General features: G+C 49.3%; 1 protein-coding gene across 3 annotated transcripts in view; it reads left to right on the top strand.

The window, feature by feature from the left end:
• The window catches only part of RBM20 (RNA binding motif protein 20), a 196,748-nt gene extending 182,168 nt beyond the window's left edge, over positions 1-14,580 (top strand). For all 3 annotated transcript variants that reach the window (XM_070363308.1, XM_005894760.3, XM_070363310.1), the window contains 2 exons: positions 7,375-7,496; positions 11,673-14,580. In XM_070363308.1, the coding sequence (XP_070219409.1) occupies positions 7,375-7,496; positions 11,673-11,783 (233 nt within the window). In that variant the 3' untranslated portion in view covers positions 11,784-14,580. The remainder of the gene's footprint in view (positions 1-7,374; positions 7,497-11,672) is intronic.
• The last annotated feature ends 6,357 nt before the right edge of the window (positions 14,581-20,937 follow it).

Here is a 20,937-nt window from a genome sequence, read left to right as displayed (position 1 = left end):
TCAATCTCTAGATCAGGAAGATCCCCTGGAGGAGGAAATGGCAACCCGATCTAGTATTCTTGACAAAAAAATCCCATGGATAGTCCATGGGGTTGTAAAGAGTTGGACATGACTGAGCAACTGAGAACACACTCTATAGTTGATAGAGGGTCCCTGGGTCCCTGTCCTTCCCATGTTGGTGACTGCGTGTCCTCAGACGAGTCATAACCAGGAATTTTTTTTCCAGTTACAGCAGGTCCTTCAGCTTCCCTGGGAGCTCAGCTGGTAAAAATCCACCTACAATGCAGGAGACCCCTGTTCAATTCCTAGGTTGGGAAGTTCTCCTGGAGAAGGGACAGGCTACCCACTCCAGTATTTATGAACTTGTGGCTCAGCTGGTAAAGAATCCACCTGCAATGTGGGAGACTTGGGTTCAATCCCTGGGTTGGGCAGATCCCCTGGAGAAGGGATAGGCTACCCACTTCAGAATTTATGAGCTTCCCTGGTGGCTCAGACGGTAAAGAATTTGCCTGCGATGCAGGAGACCTGGGTTTGATCCCTGGGTTAAGAAGATCCCCTGGAGGAAGGCATGGCAACCCACTCCAGTTTTCTTACCTGGAGAGTCCCCATGGACGAGAAGCATGGCGCTATAGCCCATGACACAACTAATCACAGCATGGCAGGTCCTTCATTAACAAGTCGATGAGCCCCAAGGGAGTTAGCATGGAGGCTCACACTTTCCATCAAGCTTTCTTTTTTCCTTTTCATCTGCTGTATAAAAATCCCTTATTTTTTTTCTGTCTTCCAGTGTGCCATTTAGTTAGATGCAAAGAGCAAACTTCCTTTTTTTTAAAAAAAAAAAAAAAAAGAAGAAGAAGAAGGAGTTTGCTACATAGCATCCAGCATGCCCCAGGACAAAAATTAAAAAAAAAAAAAAAAACGGAAATACGTACTGACCTTAGAGTGAACTAAGATGATTGCAAGAAGGCCCTGGGTTCTGGAAAATAGTTGCAAAGGCTGCCTTTCAGGAAAAAGGTGCCAGCAGCCCTTCCTGGATAATGTGGCACTGCGTGAGGCACTCGGGGCAGGGGCACTGAGAAATGGAACACAAGTCTCTTGGCATCCAGGAGCTTGGAATCTGTATGATAGACACAGGCAGAAATTAAGAATAAATTCTGCTGCTTTATAATTCATGTCTTATTTTTATTATAAAAAGTGTGAAAGATTATTATAAATTTATCACCCATATAAAGTAAACATTAAATGTTGTTTCTCTTCTCTCCAGTCTCTCCCCATCTCCGAAGGTGACCACAGTCATACCCATGGATAGTTTTTCTCCCACAAAAACAGGATCAAACTATACACACAATGTTATGCAGTTTGCTTTTATACCTTAACAGTGAATCTTAGAGCTCTCTTCACATCAAATGCATTCTTCTTAACTACTGCAAATATTTTTTCTTAAAAGCTGTACCATACATTACCGATACATCTCTCTACTGGTGAACATTCAGAATGTCTTTAATTTTTTTTTCCATTAAAAATTAGATTGACAACAATACTAGGTAGAATATGATTTCCATCATAGTTTAGCACTGATCAATAACCAAACATTTCACATATTTCTACAGAATATATTCTTACATTCTAAAAGTATTGTATATTTGAATGGCACTGCCCTGGGAGCCAGAGCAGAGAGACTTGTTTTTCTTATCAGGAAATGTTTTTCCTGTCAGGTATATACTATATCACAAACTTATTCCTGTTTTCCCATCTTTAAAGTCAATAACGCCTTTCTCTTACGTATTTACTTCTAAGGATTGTAATATAAAATTAAGTAAGATATCCAATGTTAGGAATGTTAAGCAGCCAAGAATAAAAGAACAGTATAAGTGAGAAAGTACAAAGTAACATTATTTATGAAAAATTAAAATTATTAATTTAAATGCTATACAAGTTAGACTTTTATTTTTTTCATTTACCATTGAACTCACAAAACACCTGTGGGGTTGGTAATATTTTCAGCCCTATTTTACAGGTAAGAAACGAGATGCTGGTGGTTTAGTCGCTACGTCGTGTCTGACTCTTGTGCCCCCACGGACTGCAGCCCACCAGGCCCCTCTGTCCGTGGGATTTCCCAGGCAAGAATACTGGAGTGGGTTGCCATTTTCTCCTCCGGGGGATCTTCCCGATCCAGGGATCGAACCCACGTCTCCTGTATTTTAGGCAGTTTCTTTACCACTGAGCCACCAGAGATCTAGGATGAGAGGCAGGTTGCAGAGCTGATGAACAGCCCTTTGACTCCTGGCCCCGCGCTCTTGCTGCCTGGGCACCTCCCACCTTCCGCACGTGCTGCCGCCTTTGTGTGTGAACCGGTTCCTGCTGGATAGCACGCTAGCCCAGGGGAGAGGGGGGTGTCCATGCATCTTTGCATTTCACATTTTCATAATTACCAGTAAATCGCTATCCAGAAAGATTATACCAGTGTTCTTGAGAGTACGGTTTCTCCACATCCTTGCCAGCTTTGGATCTTAGCAGTTTTTAATCTTTACCAACCAATTGGAGGAAAATGGTAACTCATTTTATTTTTTAAAACAGCTCTATTGAGGTATAATTGAGGTTAATGAAGTACACATAAAACCTGAATTTTGACACCTATACACCTGTGAGCCTTCACTGCAAGCAAGACAGTGAACATACTCATCGCCCCTGGATTTCCTGATTCTCCTTTGTTACCCCTCCCTCCCAACCCCAGTCCCCAGGTAACCACTGCCCTCCTTCGTGTCACAAAATATTAGTTTGCATTCTAGAATTTTCTAGAAAGGGAATCATACAGTATGTACTCTTGTTGCCTGGTTTGTTTCACTCAATAGTTATTCTGAGATTTATCCCAATTGTTGGGTGTATGGATAATTGTTTATCGTTGAGTAGTGCACTGTGTTTATGGGTGGATCACATTTTGTTTATTCATTCAGCTGTTGATGAGTGTTTGGGTTTTTCTGGTTTGGGGCTATTACAGACTGTACTTTTATGCTTGATGATAGTGTCCGATTGGCTTTGAGACCTATTGTTTCTTTAATCTCAGTGGGGGTGAGGGGTATATGATACTGTTTTCTGCATTTGCCAGGTAAGGAAACTGAAGCCCAGAGACTTATTACCAGAGTTGTTTTTGATTTTTAGTTGCTAAGTCGTGTCCGATTCTTTCTGTGACCCCAGGCTCCCCTGTCCACGGGATTTCCCAGGCAAGAATATTGGAGTGGGTTGCCATTTCCTTTTCCAGGGGATCTTCCCGACCCAGGGATCTAACCTGAGTCTCCTGCATTGGCAGGTGGGTTCTTTACCACTGAACCACCAAGGAAGCCCCTTATTGCCTGAAAGCACACAGTAAAAAGGTCAGAACTGAGGGAATCCTAATTGGAGACCAGGCTGCCCTGCTATTCAGGCAGCACAGTGGAAGGAAAGGCAATTTTGGTTCAGTGGTTAAGAGCACAGAGTGTGGAATCTGACTCCCTGGGTTCAAATCCCAGCTGGCTGGGGGACAAAGAGCTGCTGATTTAACCTGTCTCCCTGGTTTTCTTCACCTATAAATCCGGGATGTAGTAGTCGCCTACCATGTAGGGTTATTTTGAGGATTAGATGAATGAGTACATGTAAGGTCTCAGTCTCTTTCAGTAGGAGGTACTTATTATGAATTGTCTATTGTTATTATTTGTTTCTCTCCCTCTCTCTCAAAGTCACTCAGTCACGTCTGACTTTGCGACCTCATGCACTGTAGCCCACCAGGCTCCTCTGTCCATGGGATTCTCCAGGCAAGAGTACTGGAGTGGTTAGCCATTCCCTTCTCCAGGGGGTCTTCCTGACCCAGGGATTGAACCCAGGTATCCTGCATTGCAGGCAGATTCTTTACTGTCTGAGCCATCAGGGGAACCATTATTCATTTATGGAATAGTTTTTGAGACCTACTCTGCTTTCTCTCACTGGGGCTGCATAACCCTTCACCCTCCATGGTTTATCACTACCGCAGAGAGACTTTTTAGGGAGTGGGGACAACTCAGGCTTGGTCCCTGTGGCGCACATGGAGGGAGAAGGAGAAGGAGAAGGAGAGGTGAGGCAAAGTCCTGCTGCTTCGGGGCTGGGCTGGGCACGGGGGTAAGAAAGGGCAGCTCCGTGGTTTCAAGCCAGCTCTGGGTGACCCCAGCCAGCATGAGCCTGCCAAGGCCTGAGCTCTTCCCAGAACCAAAGGGAAGCCTACAAAACGCAAGCTCCCCCTCTCCACCCATCACAGGCTGTGCTGGGATGACAGGGCTGTAATTACCCGTGGCAGGAGCTATTATTAGAAGGCAGATGTTACTTTAATTACGGTACTTAATAGAGGCTGAAAAATGGGAGGACCAGGTTGCTACAGAACTCTCTGGGTCTGGGGCTGTGTTTTCTTCACGCTGTGCTTCCCCGGGCCCTCACGTTCCAGAGGTATCCTGAGGCGGTGTTGGCATTCTAAGTGCCTGGGCAACTCCTGGTTACTCAAGGGTGAGTTCCCAGGCATTTGGGGATCTTGCCCCAGCTTCTCCCTCCTCAACACTGTCTCTGACCACCTGGTACTGCCTGAGTAGCCCTGGAGGTCTGCAGGGGCCCGGAAGAGAGCTGCTGCCCAGCCATGGAGCCTGGATTCTCCAGGCAGCTCTGGTGAAAGGCTGGAGGGCCAGAAGGCTTCTGTGGAGAAAAGCCTCACACATGTCTGCTATTGTTTTTTGATAAACAGTTTAATAAAGAACTAATGTTTGTTGAGCCCTAGGCAAAATGACATGTGCTTCCCCATTATACCATTTACTGTATTATTATTCCTGTTTCACAGACAAGGAAACTGATCTCAGAGAGGTTAGCACACATACCTGAGGTCGCACAGTGTGAGTCAAAGAGCTAGGTCTGACTCCAAATTCCATTTTCTCTCCAGTATACTGTGGCTTCCAACTTTTTTGTTTTTTGGCAGTAGAAGCCTTTGTTCAAGTGAAATCTCACCCCAAACACTACAGATGGTAGCCATGCCCACTGCTGGGGCTGAAATGGGCCACAGCTGCCAGCTCGGGTCTGCTTCACGTTCTGTGGTGGCTTCTGAGGCAGCTGCACCCCTTTGGGGGGCACCCAGGACAGGGATTTGAAGACCTCTTGGGAAACGTGACGGATTCTGGAGGCCTCGTGGGATCTGCACAGAAAACCTAAGGCTTCTTTCTTGGTTTTACCCAGTTGGTCGCCCCTACAAGGTCTGGACTCAGGGAGAGGCTCTGATCCCCTGCCTGTGTCTGCTCCCGTGGCCTCGGGGTGGGGGGTGGGGGTGCTTCCCCTTTTCTGGTTGCTCTTTTGTCCAGTGGGGTCCTCTGCTCCCTGTGGAGCAGCAGCAAAAGGGAGAAGTATTTTGCAGGCACAGAGGAGGAAGGCACGCCTTGCTTAATGCTCTGTTTGCCAGCAGCAGCCAGGAGCCAGGGCCTGGGGGAGGTGGAGGGGCGGGACGGCCACCCACAAAGCCAGCACGTTCACATCCTTTGCAGTGAGGTTGGGAGGACACTCGGCCTCCCCCAAGGCAACTGGGCCCCTCACCCAAGGACCTCATTGGAGATTGCTGAGGGCACGGCAGGCAGGCTTGCTACGTGGCAGTTAGAACCGGCCAGCCAGTCCACTCCCCCCCACCACCACACACACACACACACACACACACACACACACACACACACACACACACACACACACACACACACACACACACACACACACACACCACACACACACACACACACACACACACACACACCACACACACCACACTCACACCACACACACCACACTCACACCACACACACACACACCACACCACACACACACACACACACACGCGCGCGCGCGCGCGCCATCCATTAAGGCAGAGCGCAGGCAGGCCTCCCAGGCTCCCTCCTTCCTCCAGGCCTGTGCTTCCAGGCTGATAAGTGGCTTTTGTGAAATGAGGCTGGAAGAGGGGCGGGGTGAGTGTTGGGGGGAAGGTTGTAATTAGAAGTCTAAACTGCTCCTCTATGACAGGGTCTCCTGTACATTTAGCTCTGTCTCTAGAGGCAAGAGAAGGAAAGTGGAGGAAGGCCTGGGCTTGTGGTCGCACGCAGGGCCTTGGCGGAGACCTGGCCTGTCCCCCTTTCTGTAAGAGGCTGCCCTGGCCTCGTGTGTGGCTCCCAGCCCCACTTTCCCTGACACCCAGGGGGCCAGCTCTCTGACCATCCCTCCATCCGCAGCAGAACTCACCATATGGGCAGCAGCAAAGCACAGCTGAGGGGTCAGCACACAGGGAGCGGCCTTAGCCTGAAAGCGCCCGGGGTCGGGAGTGGGGAGTGGTGCGTTTGTGTGTCCTGATCTCCGCAGTCCTCAGCCCTGCTTTTTAGCTAGTGCCTCAATCAGAAGGCCCAGGAGGGATTCAGCCAGCTCTCCCCAGGCTACACAGATTCTTAGCCTCTGGTCTTAGCCCCTTCTCAGACCTGGGTTCTTTCCACTCTGCTGTGTCCTCAAGAGGAGAACTGTGACCCCAAAACAGCATGGTGTAGGCTGGAGCAGCCACCGTCCCCCTTCAAAGATGAATCCTCTGGGCTGTGACGCAGTCATTTCTCTGGCTGTTGGGTCACTGTTTCCTTTCCTCGGAATCAAAAGAGCTCCCCAAATCCTGGAACTTCTATTTAACGCATCATAAATAAAATGCTACTAACGAATGGCTAAGATTTAAGACTGGAGAAAGACGGAAAAATGTTTATGATAGATCATCACATGAAAAAGGGAGGAAACAGAATTACACTTAGGGTGTCATTAAAAATGTCCTCTTCCACCCCACAAAGGGCTCTATATATAGATAGTGTGGAAGAAAATATTTTAATTGGAATGACTCCGAGTGATTTTTCCTCACTTTTATCTTTAAAAAATTCTTTTTAGTGAACATAATTGTAAAATAAGCAAACAAAAATGAGTGTGCTTCCAGTCTTGGCCACAGCAGCTGCAGAGAGACGTACAGTGTGGAGAAAGGAAATCCACCCAGGGAAATGTAAGAAACCTCCTTACTCCTCCTTCCCCAGGAAGCAGACTGATGTTAGTAGAGCCTGAGCCTACTTCTGGAAGGCAAAGCATGTGATTTCCCAGCACTCCATCACACTTCATCACACTGCCTGTGAATGAAGCTGATGCTGTTTTCTTCGTGCCAGTTTTATAAATGAGGACAATGAGGCTTGGAGAAGTTGGGTAACCAGCCCAAGCCAATAGCAAGCCAGGGCTGGATCGCGTTGCTCCTATTTCACCCTGACTGCTGTCTGGACCCCAGGGGCCTCCCTCCACCTTCCTAAACTGCCTACCTGTCCATCCCCCATCCTTCTGCAGGGGTGGAGTTCGTGGTGCCCAGGACCGGCTTTTATTGCAAGCTGTGTGGGCTGTTCTACACGAGTGAAGAGATGGCGAAGATGAGCCACTGTCGCAGCGCCGTCCATTACCGGAACTTACAGGTAACTGTTGGTCTTCCTTGCCTAGTGCCCAGGAGGGGCAGTCCCTGGGCTAGGTTTCTGTGAGGTTATATCTCCTTCCATCACATGGAAAATTCATTCTGTGGTCTGCATCCTGATTCCACCAGACTTCTCCACATGGTGGCTGCCTTCCTTATGCTCTCAGAGCATCTGTCTCCACTTTAATACAAAACATTCTATTTGGGTTGGATATTTTTGGCAACGGCCTCTCCCTCTAGACTGAATGACTTGTTAGTGTTCACCTAGCCCATGGTTGGAGCTGATCCCTTTTCACAAGACCTGGATATTTCAGATACAGATATTTCTTGTGTTTTTCTCTTCTCCTGTGCTAGTATCCATGTTTGGCTAGAATAAAAGTCAGTGTTATGTTCTATTGAAATGTCTGTTCATACTGCAGCTGTATCAAAGACATAGCATCTGGGACCAGACACTGGGGGTACAACATACAACAACAAAAAAAGCAGATAATAACCCCTGCCCTCATGGACCTTCCATTCTAGAGTAGTAGATTCTTTGTATATTAACTGTGACATATACAAAATATTCTATATACCATATTTCATCCAATCTAAGGTGCCATCAGTTGTAAGATACAACGCTATTTTTTGATACCAAGAAGAAAAAAAATGTTACGGATTAAACAGTGAGACTCCATCAACTGGAAAATACATCTCAATTTCAGGACTGTTCATACACAGGGAAAAAACACTTCTTAAAATCAATGAGATATAGCAACATATCCTATAAAAATACCTAAATAATATATAGCATATTAGAATGTGATTTTCATATGACTTCTGGTATAAGCTGGGGATTAGTAATATAATAGAAATCATAGTAGATAGATGCTTGGGGTAAGTGTATCAAAGTACCTTCTGTTCTAACTGCAAGGAATTTAGACTACTTTTTTGAGGCGTAAGGCCTTGGCTCTGGAAGACCCTTGTGGTAGTGAGTGAGTGAAATCTCTCAGTCATGTCCGACTCTTTGCGACCCCGTGGACTATAGCCTATCAGGCTCCTCTGTCCATGGGATTCTCCAGGCAAGAATATTGGAGTGGGTTTCCATTTCCTTCTCCAGGGGATCTTCCCAACCCAGGGATTGAACGCAGGTCTCCCGCACTGCAGGCAGACACTTTAATTCCAGAGCAGATAGTACTGTTCAGTTTAATTGTTAAAGAGTGGCTGCTCTGGTGGTTCTTAGCCAGGGATGTGAACCAAAGTCCTGTACGCAGTGTTTCAGAAGTATTTATACTACATAGGCCAAGGGTTCAGCAGAATTTGGGAGAGACCCAGGAATATGTAATTTGAGAAAATTCTCCAAATGATTTGAATGTGTACCCCTAGTTAAGAAAACTCAGATACAGGCCAACTCTCTTATTTTATAATTGAGGAAACTGAGGCGCAGAGAAACCAAGGATTTATCTAAACCTTGGATTAGTCCAACCCTTGGATTTGTCCAAGGCCATCAAGATGGTGAGTTACCAGGGCTGGAACCAGATTGCCTGATTCTTAGTCACTTTGCTGCTTTCACTCGACTAAGCTGGTCTATGAACTGAGACTCATGTCATAGCCTGGGTCACCATCTGCAAGGAACTGTTACTAGCTGTGCCCAAACTCAGGTCATTTAAGCCTCTTGATTTCCCTCCGGAAAGCAGCTGTTGTATGACCGAGAAAGTCACAGGGCCCGGGGCCCAGGTCCTGGCCTCTCCAGGGTGTAGGCAGTGACTTGGCCAGGCCAAGGGTTCAGCTTGGGCTACACAGAGCCAGCTGGCGGCAGCTGTCTAACCCTGAAGACATCATCACCACCCACCCACAACAAGAGGAAAGCTCTAGAATGGAAGAGCTGAACAGGGTCTTGAAGATCATCCAGTCCTCATTTTCCCAAACTTTGGTCTTCAGCTGGAATCTTTTTAAAATGTGGCTTCCTGGACCTACCCTATATTTGCTTATTCATTGTCTCTAGCGTGGGGCCTGAGAATCTGCATTTTAAAGTCTTTCCAGCAGATTATGATACCCCAACATGAGAACCTTCTCATCCTGTCTTCTCGACTGGACTGCATAACCCTCAAGGAGACACACAGCTCAAGGTCACCCAGGAAGGTTGGAAGAATGCAGACTCCCAGGTCCTTGAATTCTAAACCCTGTGGTTTTTGCAGGGCAACAGACTTCACTGTGTTTTGGGCCTCTGGGCCAACCCCCCAGGCACACTCGCCTCCCTGTAGCAGGCCACAGCCGCTCCTGTGGTCCCAGGCCTGTCAGGTCCAGACACTGGCTCAGTCCCTTACGCCCGCCAACTGCAGTTCTGCTTTCCCGGGTGCACCTGTCAGGGAGCTGGGAGCCTCAATCACAGGTGTCCCAGATAGGGTTTCTGCCAGTGGCCTCGACAGACTGTCTCTGTCCACACAGACGCACCCATCCCACCCCCACTCCATGTTACATGTGCGAAAAGGGAAGAATTCAGACGGGAGTGGCCAGTGCTGGCTAACACCTCAGTCAGGCAGCTTGTAAATCTAGCACCCCGGGAGGCTGTGAGGCGGGGGCAGGGGTTGCTCCTGGGGGTAAGGTGGTAGGAATCTTCATTTTCTGTCTGCAGTCCCACTGTTCTCTCGTGCTCTGAGAGAAGCCACAGCAAGTGATCAAAATAGCAGGTGGAGAAGGTGCTAGGTGGGAAAACTAGACATTTGCTCAGCCCCAGGTCCGATACTTGATACATCCACCCACTTGCCTTCCCTGAGACGAGGTGAAGGAGCAACCTAGTCCTCCATCAGCAACCTGATCCCCTGGAATCCACGGTCTGCCTCTCTCCATCAGTCTCACCCACCTCTCAAAGCCAACCAGTCTCTCCTAGAGACACCAGGTCGACTCCATCACCTCTCCCACATTATCGGGTCTGACCCTCAGATTCACCCCTGGAGGAAGAAGGAGGAAGATATCATCCTTCCATTTAACAATTTAGGGTCTGAGGCTAGGAGAAGATGAGTGACTTTCACAGAATCAGACAGCCAGTGCCAGTTATGATCAAGGCGGCACTGACTTTTTGGCCCACCCAATATATAGCCCAGGATCCTGCCATCCCACTTACAGAAATCTAACCTACAGAAATAAATTCACCAATATGTAAATATGTACAAGGACACTTATTGCAGTTAGTTTATTATAATAAATGTATAACTTATTGCCAACATTTTTGGAAACAGCCTGAATGTCCAGGAATAGGGTAGCAATTGAGTAATTGATGGTTCACGCCTATGACATTGCTAGGTATTTATTCCATGCCAGGCTCTGTGTTTGATGCTTTATGGTACCTCTCTGGGATGTCACAGCAACCTTGTGCAGTGGTTACCGTATTACTCACACTTAACAGATGCCAAAGATATTGAGGAACTTGCGGCTGAGAGCCAGCCTTTGAACCCAGGTCATGTGATGGCAAAGCCCACACATTTGACCGTTGTGGGGGACTTAACCCTGCTGACTCTTAATCCAGCACTCCTTGCACTGCCCTGGGCTCCCCCAGCCATCAGAGGATATCCAACTGGGGCCTAGGGCATCTTCTGGTTCTCTCACTGCATTGAATCCAGAACCTCATGAGCAGCCTGACAGGCTCACCGAGTTGGACTTGGGGGGCCAGTGGGAACATGGGTGCTCTGAGGTGGGGTGCAGGCAGCCCCCTGCCAGCCTGTCTGTGGAGTCTCAGGTGTCGGGCTGCAGTTTTGTCTTTCACAGTAGGTATGGGACAGAGCTGCTCCCCTCCCTGCCCTTCCAGCTTCCCTCTCTTTCCTCTGCCTTTTAAATGTGGACGTGCTGCCTGGATCCTGGGGCTCATTCTGGACAACGAGTAGAGTTGTGAGAATTAAATGCGTTTATAGAAGAAAAGCAGTTGGCGCTGGGTCTGGGATAAGGGCTCTGCACGTGTTTGTTGTTAGGATCTGCACTTCCCTGCATTTCTCCAGGAATCATTTGTAAACTAACATAAAGAGGGTGGAGCTCATCACTGAGCCTGGGTCCCGGGGCCCTGGAAGGATCTGGGGAGGGAGAAGAGGGGTCCCACCCCAGGGGGGCAAGATGAGAGGAGAGGGGGGCCAGGCACACAGCCCCTTCCTCTCCTCCCAGCTCACCACTGTCTTTCTCCCTCCCGACTCTGTCCCTCTTTACACCACAGAAGTACTTATCCCAGCTGGCCGAGGAGGGCCTGAAAGAGACGGAGAGGGCGGGCAGCCCGCGGCCCCAGGACAGCGGAATCGTGCCGCACTTTGAAAGGAAGAAGCTCTGACACCGAGGCTTGAAGAGGGAGAGGAGGGCCTGAGAAGTGGGGCCTTCCTGCCAGAGAGGAAGGAAGACCAGGGAGCCCACGGCGGTGCCTGAGTCGGTCTGCAGAGACTCATGAAAGGCCTGGAGCACCTCCCGGTGCCTTCATCCCGGCGTATCCAGTGACTCGTGTTTCCTTTGAACAGTTTTTCAATTTGCTTGTCTATCTTCCTCTCCATCTCTCACTCCCTCCTTCTGTGCCCATAAAATCCAACTTCTCAGGGATTTTCACAGTGTTCCAATTCTTGGTGGGATAGGATAGGTCAAGCCAGGCTGAGTCCTCCAAAAAAAAAAAAAAGATTTCACGGAGACTCCTGGTTCGAGAACCATGTCTCTGCTTGGCATCCTGTGTGTGTGGGGGTGGGGGATCTGAGTTGGGTCGTACGGTCCTGGATGGGGGAGCCTTGGACCACCAGCAGGCAGAAACTGGGAGCTCCTCCAGCTCAACCACCTTTTTGAAAAGCCCTGATTTTCATAACTCTTTTGTCCTCTCCATTGTTCTAGAAGCCCACCAGATTCAAGCCTTAAAATTTAAGAAGGAAAAGAGCTCTTTATTTTGGAAGCTCTGATCATTTCCCTCCTGTTGATTTCAGGAGATGCTAGGGTTTGTTCTCCTCTGGATATTGAGTCTGGTCTAGATTCACTTTAAATAAAAATGAAAACAGAAGCATCTTCCCCTTCCAGCTAAAACATTAGAAGGTCAGGACTCCTGTTGAAGACTGGCCTCCCAGCTGTGCATGGTTGGCTTGAGAGACACCAAAACAAGGAAAAGGCATCCATCCTTGACTCGTCCTTTGGTGCCTGCACACTGGGTACCAGCAGCCTCACAGTGGGATGGTTTTTAAATGGTCTCTTAGAGGTGGGGGCAGCTAAGGAGAAGGAAGGCTGCAGGACTGAGGAGCATTGAGGGTTGCCAGGTATTTGTAGGTGGGCCCTTTCCAATTGGGCAGAAGGCCAAAGGCCTCTCAGAGTTTACTCCATGTGCAGACTGATATTAAATGTTACGAAGCGCAGAGCTCCTTCCCATCGGGCTGTGGGTACTGAAGGTCAGTGCCTTCAGGTTCCTGGACAGGACAGGCTGAGGGGGTCTAGGCTGAGGTTCACTGGGAGGGTTTGGGAAAAGGTGCTGGGGAAAATGAGGCTCAGCTGAGCCCTGGAGAAGCCCTTGAGAAGGTCAGAAGGGAGCCTGGGGCTGCTTCCTCAAGTGAGACACTTGCCCGGAGGCGGCTGCCCTGGCTCAGCTCCTAGAGGATGGTTCCTGTTAGTTCTATTCCTGACCACAGGTAGGTAGGCTAGGACGAGATTGCTTGTTTTATTTTAATGTTTTGCTTTTTTTTTTCTTTTTATGGTAGATAAGACTATACTGCATATTCTGTTTTCTGTCCTCTGCCCTAAAAGCAGAAGGTAGAGAGATGGATTATTTGAGTTCCACACTGACATCTGATCAGTGAGAAAATTAAGCCTCAGAAAGGAAGGGAAAATAAAAGATACAAGGATCACGTGTAAACCTGGGGGCAGGTGGCATCGGCAAGGAGAGAACTGCTGGGGACCTGTGAGAGAGAAGAGTTCAGGCAAGCTTCAAACAGACCAGCTTGAACAGGTGTAGAGGGAGGCGGCATGCAGTGGGAAACCTGAGCTTGGCATCAGGCAGCTGTGGGCCTCAGAAAGGTGAGTGTCTCAAAGAGTAGAGTTTGAAAACAGTGACTCAGCCTAGACCTGTTCCCCTGGCTGCCTTCTCTGATTTTTACCTGGTGTTCTAGAAACCGGCCTCCTCCATTTCTCAGAAACTCTGTGTGTCTTTCTTCCCACTGGTGGGAAGTCAGGGCCAACTCTCTGAACCTCGCTGGGAAAAGCCTAAAGCCTAAAACTGCATTTTTAGAGAAGCTGGCAGCCTTTTCTCCCAGCATAGTGGAAGCTGACCCCATCAGCTCACCACCCCCCTACCAAGCAGTGTTTCCATGGAAACCTGGATGGCTGTTCAAACAGCCATATTCCCTAGTAATGTAATGGCTCTCTTGCTGATAGACCGAACTTCCCTTTATTTTAAAGCTGGAGACCGGCCCTGGGAAGGAGAGAGAAGAAGCTCTTTGCGTTTAATAAGAACCTTTAATTTAAAAAGTCATCCAAGGTCCTATATTTGTGTGTATATATATATTTATTTTTATTTATTTTTATACAATTCCATTGGCATAGTTTCACCCACTCTATAATTTGCACTTTTTATTCCTACGTGTGTCATACACAATGCAGTATTAAAAGCAACCAGGAAAATATTGATTTTTTTTTTTAAAGCTTTTCTTCAGTGTTTGTTAACCATTTCAAAATGTCTCCCTGGAAAAGTTGTTCAACAGCAGCTGCTACCTTGCGCAGCACATTTACTCATACCCTGCATTAATAGAACAAAAGGCCTGTGTACTTTTTATTGTAAACACCTGAAATAAAGTATATTCACAGCGTATTCCCGAAGAATTCGGTAAACTTGGTGTTGGTGTGAGCAGCAGCCGTTAGTATCAAGGTTTCTCTTGACAGTCTGAGGCTGTGATCTGTTAGATTATACTTGAACTGGACCAGAGTTTGATTATTGAGCTTGTGAGAAAAAAAAAACCATTAGTTGATTTAAGTTTGAACTTGTAAAGTGTTGGAATTTGTTGAGTGTGTCCTATTAATCGTCACTTTTCCTGATCTGTATAATTGACCTCAAGCGTTTGTTTTTACAAAAGGAAAAACAAAAAAAGATTTTTAATAAAGAGAACTTGAAAGCTTGTGAGTGAGTCGTCATCTGTTACACTGGGATCCCTAAGTGTTTGGCCAAAGGATGCTCACTGAGTGTGGAGGTTGGGATTCAGTCCATCTAAATCTAGAATGTTTATGAAGAGTTGAAAAAACAAGACAAGAGGTTCCACTTGGGACTCTGGCGGGGAATCAGAGCTTCTCAGGGGTGAAGCTGCAAAAGGGCTGAGTCTAGGAATATGGGGAGCTGCTGTTTCCCAGGCCAAAAGGGTTGGATAGAAAAATCTCTTGGCTTCTTCTAACCCTGTGGCCCTTCTCACTGCCCTCAGGTTGTCTAGTGGCCGAACTCTTTTGTCCTGCACTGGAGTCAGGCCGTTTCTGGAGGTGCCGTCCCTGTGAGGAGGTCAGCCCCTCGCTTGGGTCCTTTTAGCCTTGTGACTTCTGAAGTCCCGTTTCCTTGGGTGCAAGGGTGTGTGATGGTATTAATCACCTCCCTGATTGTTTCTGGGTTAAGGTCATTGCTGGTGAAAGCAACTGCTATGCTGTGCAGCCCTGAATCTTTGCTGTTTGGGGATTCAGAACAACCCTCCAATTTTCAGAGGTTCTTAAGTTCTTTCTCAACCGTTTCTTCTAGCAAAACAATGCTAATCTCTTGGGACCGGTTAGCAAGTCCTTTGAATGGCCTGGAATCTTCTCAGGGCCCTCCCCTCCTGTTAGCAGTGCTCCTGAGTCACCGGGGAGGGGCAGGGCAGTCTGGCCCCAGAGGGCAAAGTGAGTGGGGCTGCCTGTAATTAGTGGGTGCAGATCTGTAGATCTGAAGAAAGTTCCCATCCAGCCTGTTGCTGCCCACCCCCTCCCTGCCCCCCCACCTATTGTGGCCATCCAAGGCTGAGCTCAGGCCTCCAGTTCCCAACCAGGAGGGGTGGGGAAACATCCTTCCCTACCAGTGCCGGCTGTGTCCTTGTGGGCCAAGGCATCCGGTGGGCCCGGAGCTCGTCCTGCTGCCCTAAGTTCAGGATCCAGGGTGGCTGGGGTGCCCCTGGTACCTGGTCCCAGTCCCTCCACGTGGCACAACTCCAGGGGGCATCTCGTACATTGTCTTCTGTAAGACACACCCCCCACCCCCACCACCCCCCCGCTGTGCAATAGAGCCATCCTGCCAGGGAGCCCCCTGAGCTGAGTTCCCTGCCATGCTGGAGGCTCCTTGTTTGCTTTCTCATATTCCTAAGGGCCTGAGGCCTAGTTCTGAGCCAGTGACCTGGGCCTGGGCCCTGACATTCAGACCCGCTCTCTGGGCTCCCTCTTCTCCCCAGGGATCAGTGCCAGACTCTTCGGCTTGATTCTGCCATGGCCCAGATGCTTGAGTTGCTCCTCACAGTCCCCGGAGGCCAGGCCACTTAGATACTGACCTTGACCCCCACCTGACCTGAGATCTCTGTGCCCCTCTCACATCAACAACTGTCTACCTAGGCAGGAACAGGACCTCTGCGCTCATCCCCAACAGGTCCCCATTCTCCTTTTCCACCAGGCCGGCCCTCCAAAGCAGCCTAACCTAAGTGGATTTCCAAGCCTGTTAGAACAGGATGGCCCCAGGGACCACCCCCGCCCCCCCCACAAGCCCTGGCCTTCCTTTTACAGGTGAGAAAACAGGCCCAGACGGGGAAGTGATTTGCCTAAGGCAATACAGCTTGTTGGTATAAGGTAAGGGGATCCAGATCTCCTGGGTGGTCCTAACTGGGCACACATGAGGAGTGTAGTTTCTTTCAGCTGAATTATTTCGTGAATTTTCCAGATCTAGTCCTAGCTGGACTTCCGCAATTGGCAAAGGACTCAAGAAAAATCACTGATTTTTGTGCTTTGTGTGGATCTGAATCACCTGGGGAGCTTGTTAGAACTAGAGACTCCTGCCCCCCCACCCCACCCCCGGTGGAGATTCTGCCTCACTGGGTCACGGGAAGGCACTTGCATCTTAGTGGAGCCTCATGTGTGATTCAGTGCAGGTGGAGTTTGTTCCTCGCGCCTGGAAAAACGCTGCCCTAGCTGTCAACCGGGGACTTCCCCAGCAACTCCTGGAAGAGAAGGGACATTTATTTTGCTGGGGGGAAGGGCAGAACAGATGTGAATGGAGACCATTGAAGGTACGGGAGACTCCAGTGTGGAAAAGGCTTGAAGACGGGACATACAGGGGAGGAGACAGTCTGACCGTAGCAGATGGAGATGGTGGGAGCTGGTGGTGGTAGGGGGTGGTTGTCAGACTGGGTTTGGGGCACGTCAGGATTTTTTTTCAGTTGGAATCATATTTACTAGGGTTAGGCAAAAGTCTTCCAATGGTCTCTTTATCCTCGTTAATGGCTGAAGGCATTGTAATTATCAAGACTCCTGGTGATATGCTAGCCCCTAAGGGCAGAGAGCTGTGCAGTCAGCAGACCCTAGAGGAGACTGAATCACAGGGAGCAGGGGCATTCTCCAGGGCCATGTCACTGCTTGTGAGGAAACCTGGGGTTCACACACCCTCTCCTGTGCTCCATGAGCCACCATTAATACTGATATTAGCCCCACAGATTATTAAGTGCATGTCACACTCTGTGTGTACTCTGTAGAGATACAGTTTCTTGGCCTCTTTACAATATTGAGAGACAGGCGCCATTATTCTCCCATTTTACAGACAGGGAAAATGAGGCTCAAAGATGAAAATAGTTTGCCCAGGGACAGCTAGTGAGTGTCAGAGTTGGGATTCAAATCCAGGTCCACATGACCCTCAAACCATGCTTTTAACCACTATTCTCTAGTGCTTGTCTCAGGGTTGGGGTCTTCTCTTGTTCCTGCTTTTTGCTAAAACTTCTAGATTCTGGGTCTGCCAGAAACAGTGGAGTAAGGAGGATTAGAGAGCTGGATTTAGCTAGACTCAGGAGTTTATGACTGATCCTGATTGTTAAATTCTGAAACTGACCTCAACACTTCCCTCCTTAGACTGTAGCTAAACAAAGGTCTCCACCCACCGCAGGGTAGGAAAACTGAAGGGTAGGAAGGCTGAAGGTGCCAAAGCAACACAGTTTCTTCGTCCCCTCACTCAGGAGGTTTCACCCTAGGAGCTGGATCTAGGGGTGAGCCAAGGGGTTGTTCCTGCTCCTCTGGGGAGGGGAGAAGAGCACCTAGTTTTGTGTTCTTGGGGAATTTAGGGGTATAAGGGTGTGTTCAAAAGGAGATTTCCCATGGCCCCTAGATGCAGGCCAGACTTTGCACTTTTAACCCTTCTTTCCTGAGTGAAACTTCATTGTTTATTTACCTGCCACCTCTTAACAACAAGGAATTGAGTTAATATACAACACAGGCCATGTGCGACCAGATTAAGCCAACGGAAACTTTTGAAGTGAGGATTGAGGAAACCTGCAGGCGGCAAGTAGGTGAGTAGGAAGGGCCGAGGCAGTGGTGGTGAATTAGTATGAAATGTGACTGGGAGCGTCCTGGGATCCAAGGCAAAAAGAGGAAGCAAGCTCCCCTGCTTAGCTCTTCCTGTTAGAATCGAGAGAGCATGCCAGTTAAGCGCCACCCGCTTTGCTTTCTCACCCCCGCAGATCCCACCTGTGGTCCAGGCTTGCTCAGTGCCGCCTGGGTCCTATTTAGGCGCCATCTCAGCCCCTCAGTTTTACACATGGTCTCCCACTGCCTGGATGCCCTTCTCCTTTCTCTCTGCTTGGGAACCGGGACTTTCTTTAACGTTCCTTCTAAGTAAGCGTTACCTCCATTACGAAGCCTTCCTTGACCCTCTTTGTTCTCCCTGCAGGTGTTTCTGCTCCCACACGGTGTCCCAGCACACCATCTCCACCCCCAGCCCCACACAGAGGCCTCTCTTTATAGCCCTTATCAGGCTGCCTTGTGATCTGTTTACAGGTTGGTCTTGCATTAACCATTGAGTCTACAGGGCAGGAAGCGTGTCCTAGTCCCCTGCGTCTGCACGGAACAGGCACCAGTGACTGTTGAAGGACGAAGCAGCCCCCTCCCCATCCCTGTGGCTGCAGCCACAGGGGCCCAAGCTCCAGGTCTCTATCCAGCTACCAGCTGGCTGTAGGAACAGGACTGTATTCTCAGAGAGGTGCCAGGGAGCATCTCCCTACCTCCCCGCCTTGGCCCTGCCCATCTTTTCCTTCCAGGTTGCCACCCACCGGGGACTGGAAGGTGGCTCTGATGGTTGGTGTCACAGACCCTGCTTGTGTGGCTTGAAGCTTGGCCTTTCAGTGGTCAGATTCTTCTGCAGCCACAGACTGGCTTCCAATGCCAGCTTCACCTCTCTGGGTCCCCAGGGGCACGCCCTCTCCAAACCTATCTGTCCTCACTGCACACCCACCTCGCCAGGCCCACCCATCTCTCAGGGACCTTCCCGGGCGGAGCTGGGAACAAAGCTCAGTTTATGACGCTTGTGTCAACATGGGGTGGATGGCCTCGGTTCACCCTGCATCGTGGAAACCACACCTGCCTGCCTGGTGCCCACACCTAATCAAGGCCTCCTGAAGACCCAGGGGCTGCAGGGAAACTCCTCACACTCTTCTTCTCTCCTAGCGTCTGGGAGGTGCTGGGGGCTTGGGCTAGTGAGTGGGGATTTCACAGCCCCGGAAGAGAGAGACATTGCTCTAGGCTGATTAGTCTGGTCAGATGATTAATAATTAAACCTGACCTGTTCCCAGCTACACACACACACACCCTGCAGCCAGGAATCAGCAGAGATCAGGGGTAGAGAAGATCAGCATGGGCCCAGCTCTAACTCCCCCACCTCATTCCAGGGTTTGGGAGAGTCTCAGGGCTCCTCCTCCTCACCTACCTAAGGTCCTACCAGTCCACTTCCTATATAAAGCTTTCTTGATTTTTCCCACAGGCCTGAGCTCTGGGCAGGCTTTGGGCAATTCCTAGGCTGCACAGGCCGGGGTGACTCTGTAGGAGTGGGATTTGCAGATCAGATAGGACTTGGGCTCCACCTGTGTCGACACTCAATTTCAACTCCATCTTGACTTCTGCAGCCTCTCCACTTCTTATTTATACTCCCACTCCCCAGAGCTCTAGGAAGAGCAGGGCATGCTCAGCACCCTGTCTGATCTTAGCACAGCAGAAACATTCAGCTTGGGGAGGTGGGAGCCAGTCAGCTTGGCTGCATTCTGCCCTCATCATCATGGGCTGCCCAAGTTTTTCCAAAGGTCCTTCTCTGGCCACAGGAATCCTGAGACTCTGGTTGGCTGCTGGGCAGATTGAAGCTGAGAATCCATACACAAGGGTTCAGCTAGGTGGCCAAAGTGGGGTCCCCTCCTACCCTCCTCCACTGCAGATCATCCTTCTAGCTTGTCCCTTGTGTTTTCCAAGGTCTTAAGGAAGCATGATCTCCTCCTCAGAGACCACTTCCCACCCACCCTTCCTCCTTCCAGCTCCGCATCTCCCCAGAGCTCAGAAGCCTTTCCCACTCAGTGGATAATGCTCTTCTAGTACATTGTCCTGGAGAAGGCAATGGTACCCCACTCCAGTACTCTTGCCTGGAAAATCTCACAGACAGAGGAGCCTGGTAGGCTGCAGTCCATGGGGTCGCAAAGAGTCGGAAATGGCTGAGCGACTTCACTTTCACTTTTCACTTTCATGCATTGGAGAAGGACATGGCAACCCACTCCAGTGTTCTTGCCTGGAGAATCCCAGGGACGGGGGAGCCTGGTGAGCTGCCATCTCGGGGGTCGCACAGAGTCGGACATGACTGAAGCAACTTAGCAGCAGCAGCAGCAGTACATTGTCCAGACTTTTGTAGTTAGATTTTATTTGGGCTGGGTAGGGAGGAGTAGGGGCTCCAGCCCCTGGCCTCCCTCCCTGGGCCTCTTCAACCCAGGAAAGCAGGTGATCATCCTGACCCCACCTTCGTCCCTCCCAGGGCTTTGTGAGGTGGAACAGAAAGGCCTCAGCCTGTTATTTAAACACACGTGTGTATGTGTACATGTGTTTGTGCCTGCCTGCATGTATGCACGCAAGGATACATGTATATGAAGCTTCTGGACAAGCTTGGAGGTTTTAAAATCTGAGCCTCCCCAGGATGCCCCATGTTAGGTAGCACTCCAATCCTTCCCCTGGCCATGGCCAGGTGCACCCACCTCTGTTTTAACCCACACTGTGATCTGCTTGTTCTCTTGTTCCCAGTCCAAGAATTATTTCTATGGGATTAGTCAAAGCCTCTTGCCTTTCCCTTTCCTTGCTAAAGAAAATTCTAACTGCCAAGCATTTGGCCCTCCCTCTCTTGCTTATTAAAAACAAACAAACAAACAGGTCAAATTGTCAGGTTGAGGAAGAAGCAGAGGAGTGGGGTGATGTCCTTTGAAGATGACTGAGGTTGATTCTCAGAGAGAAGAGGGGAGGGAGGGAGAGAG

Source organism: Bos mutus, chromosome 26 (genome assembly GCF_027580195.1).
Source record: "Bos mutus isolate GX-2022 chromosome 26, NWIPB_WYAK_1.1, whole genome shotgun sequence".
Taxonomy (NCBI): domain Eukaryota; kingdom Metazoa; phylum Chordata; class Mammalia; order Artiodactyla; family Bovidae; genus Bos; species Bos mutus.
Note: the sequence above shows the minus strand (reverse complement) of the source record. Positions and strands in the feature narration are given on the sequence as shown.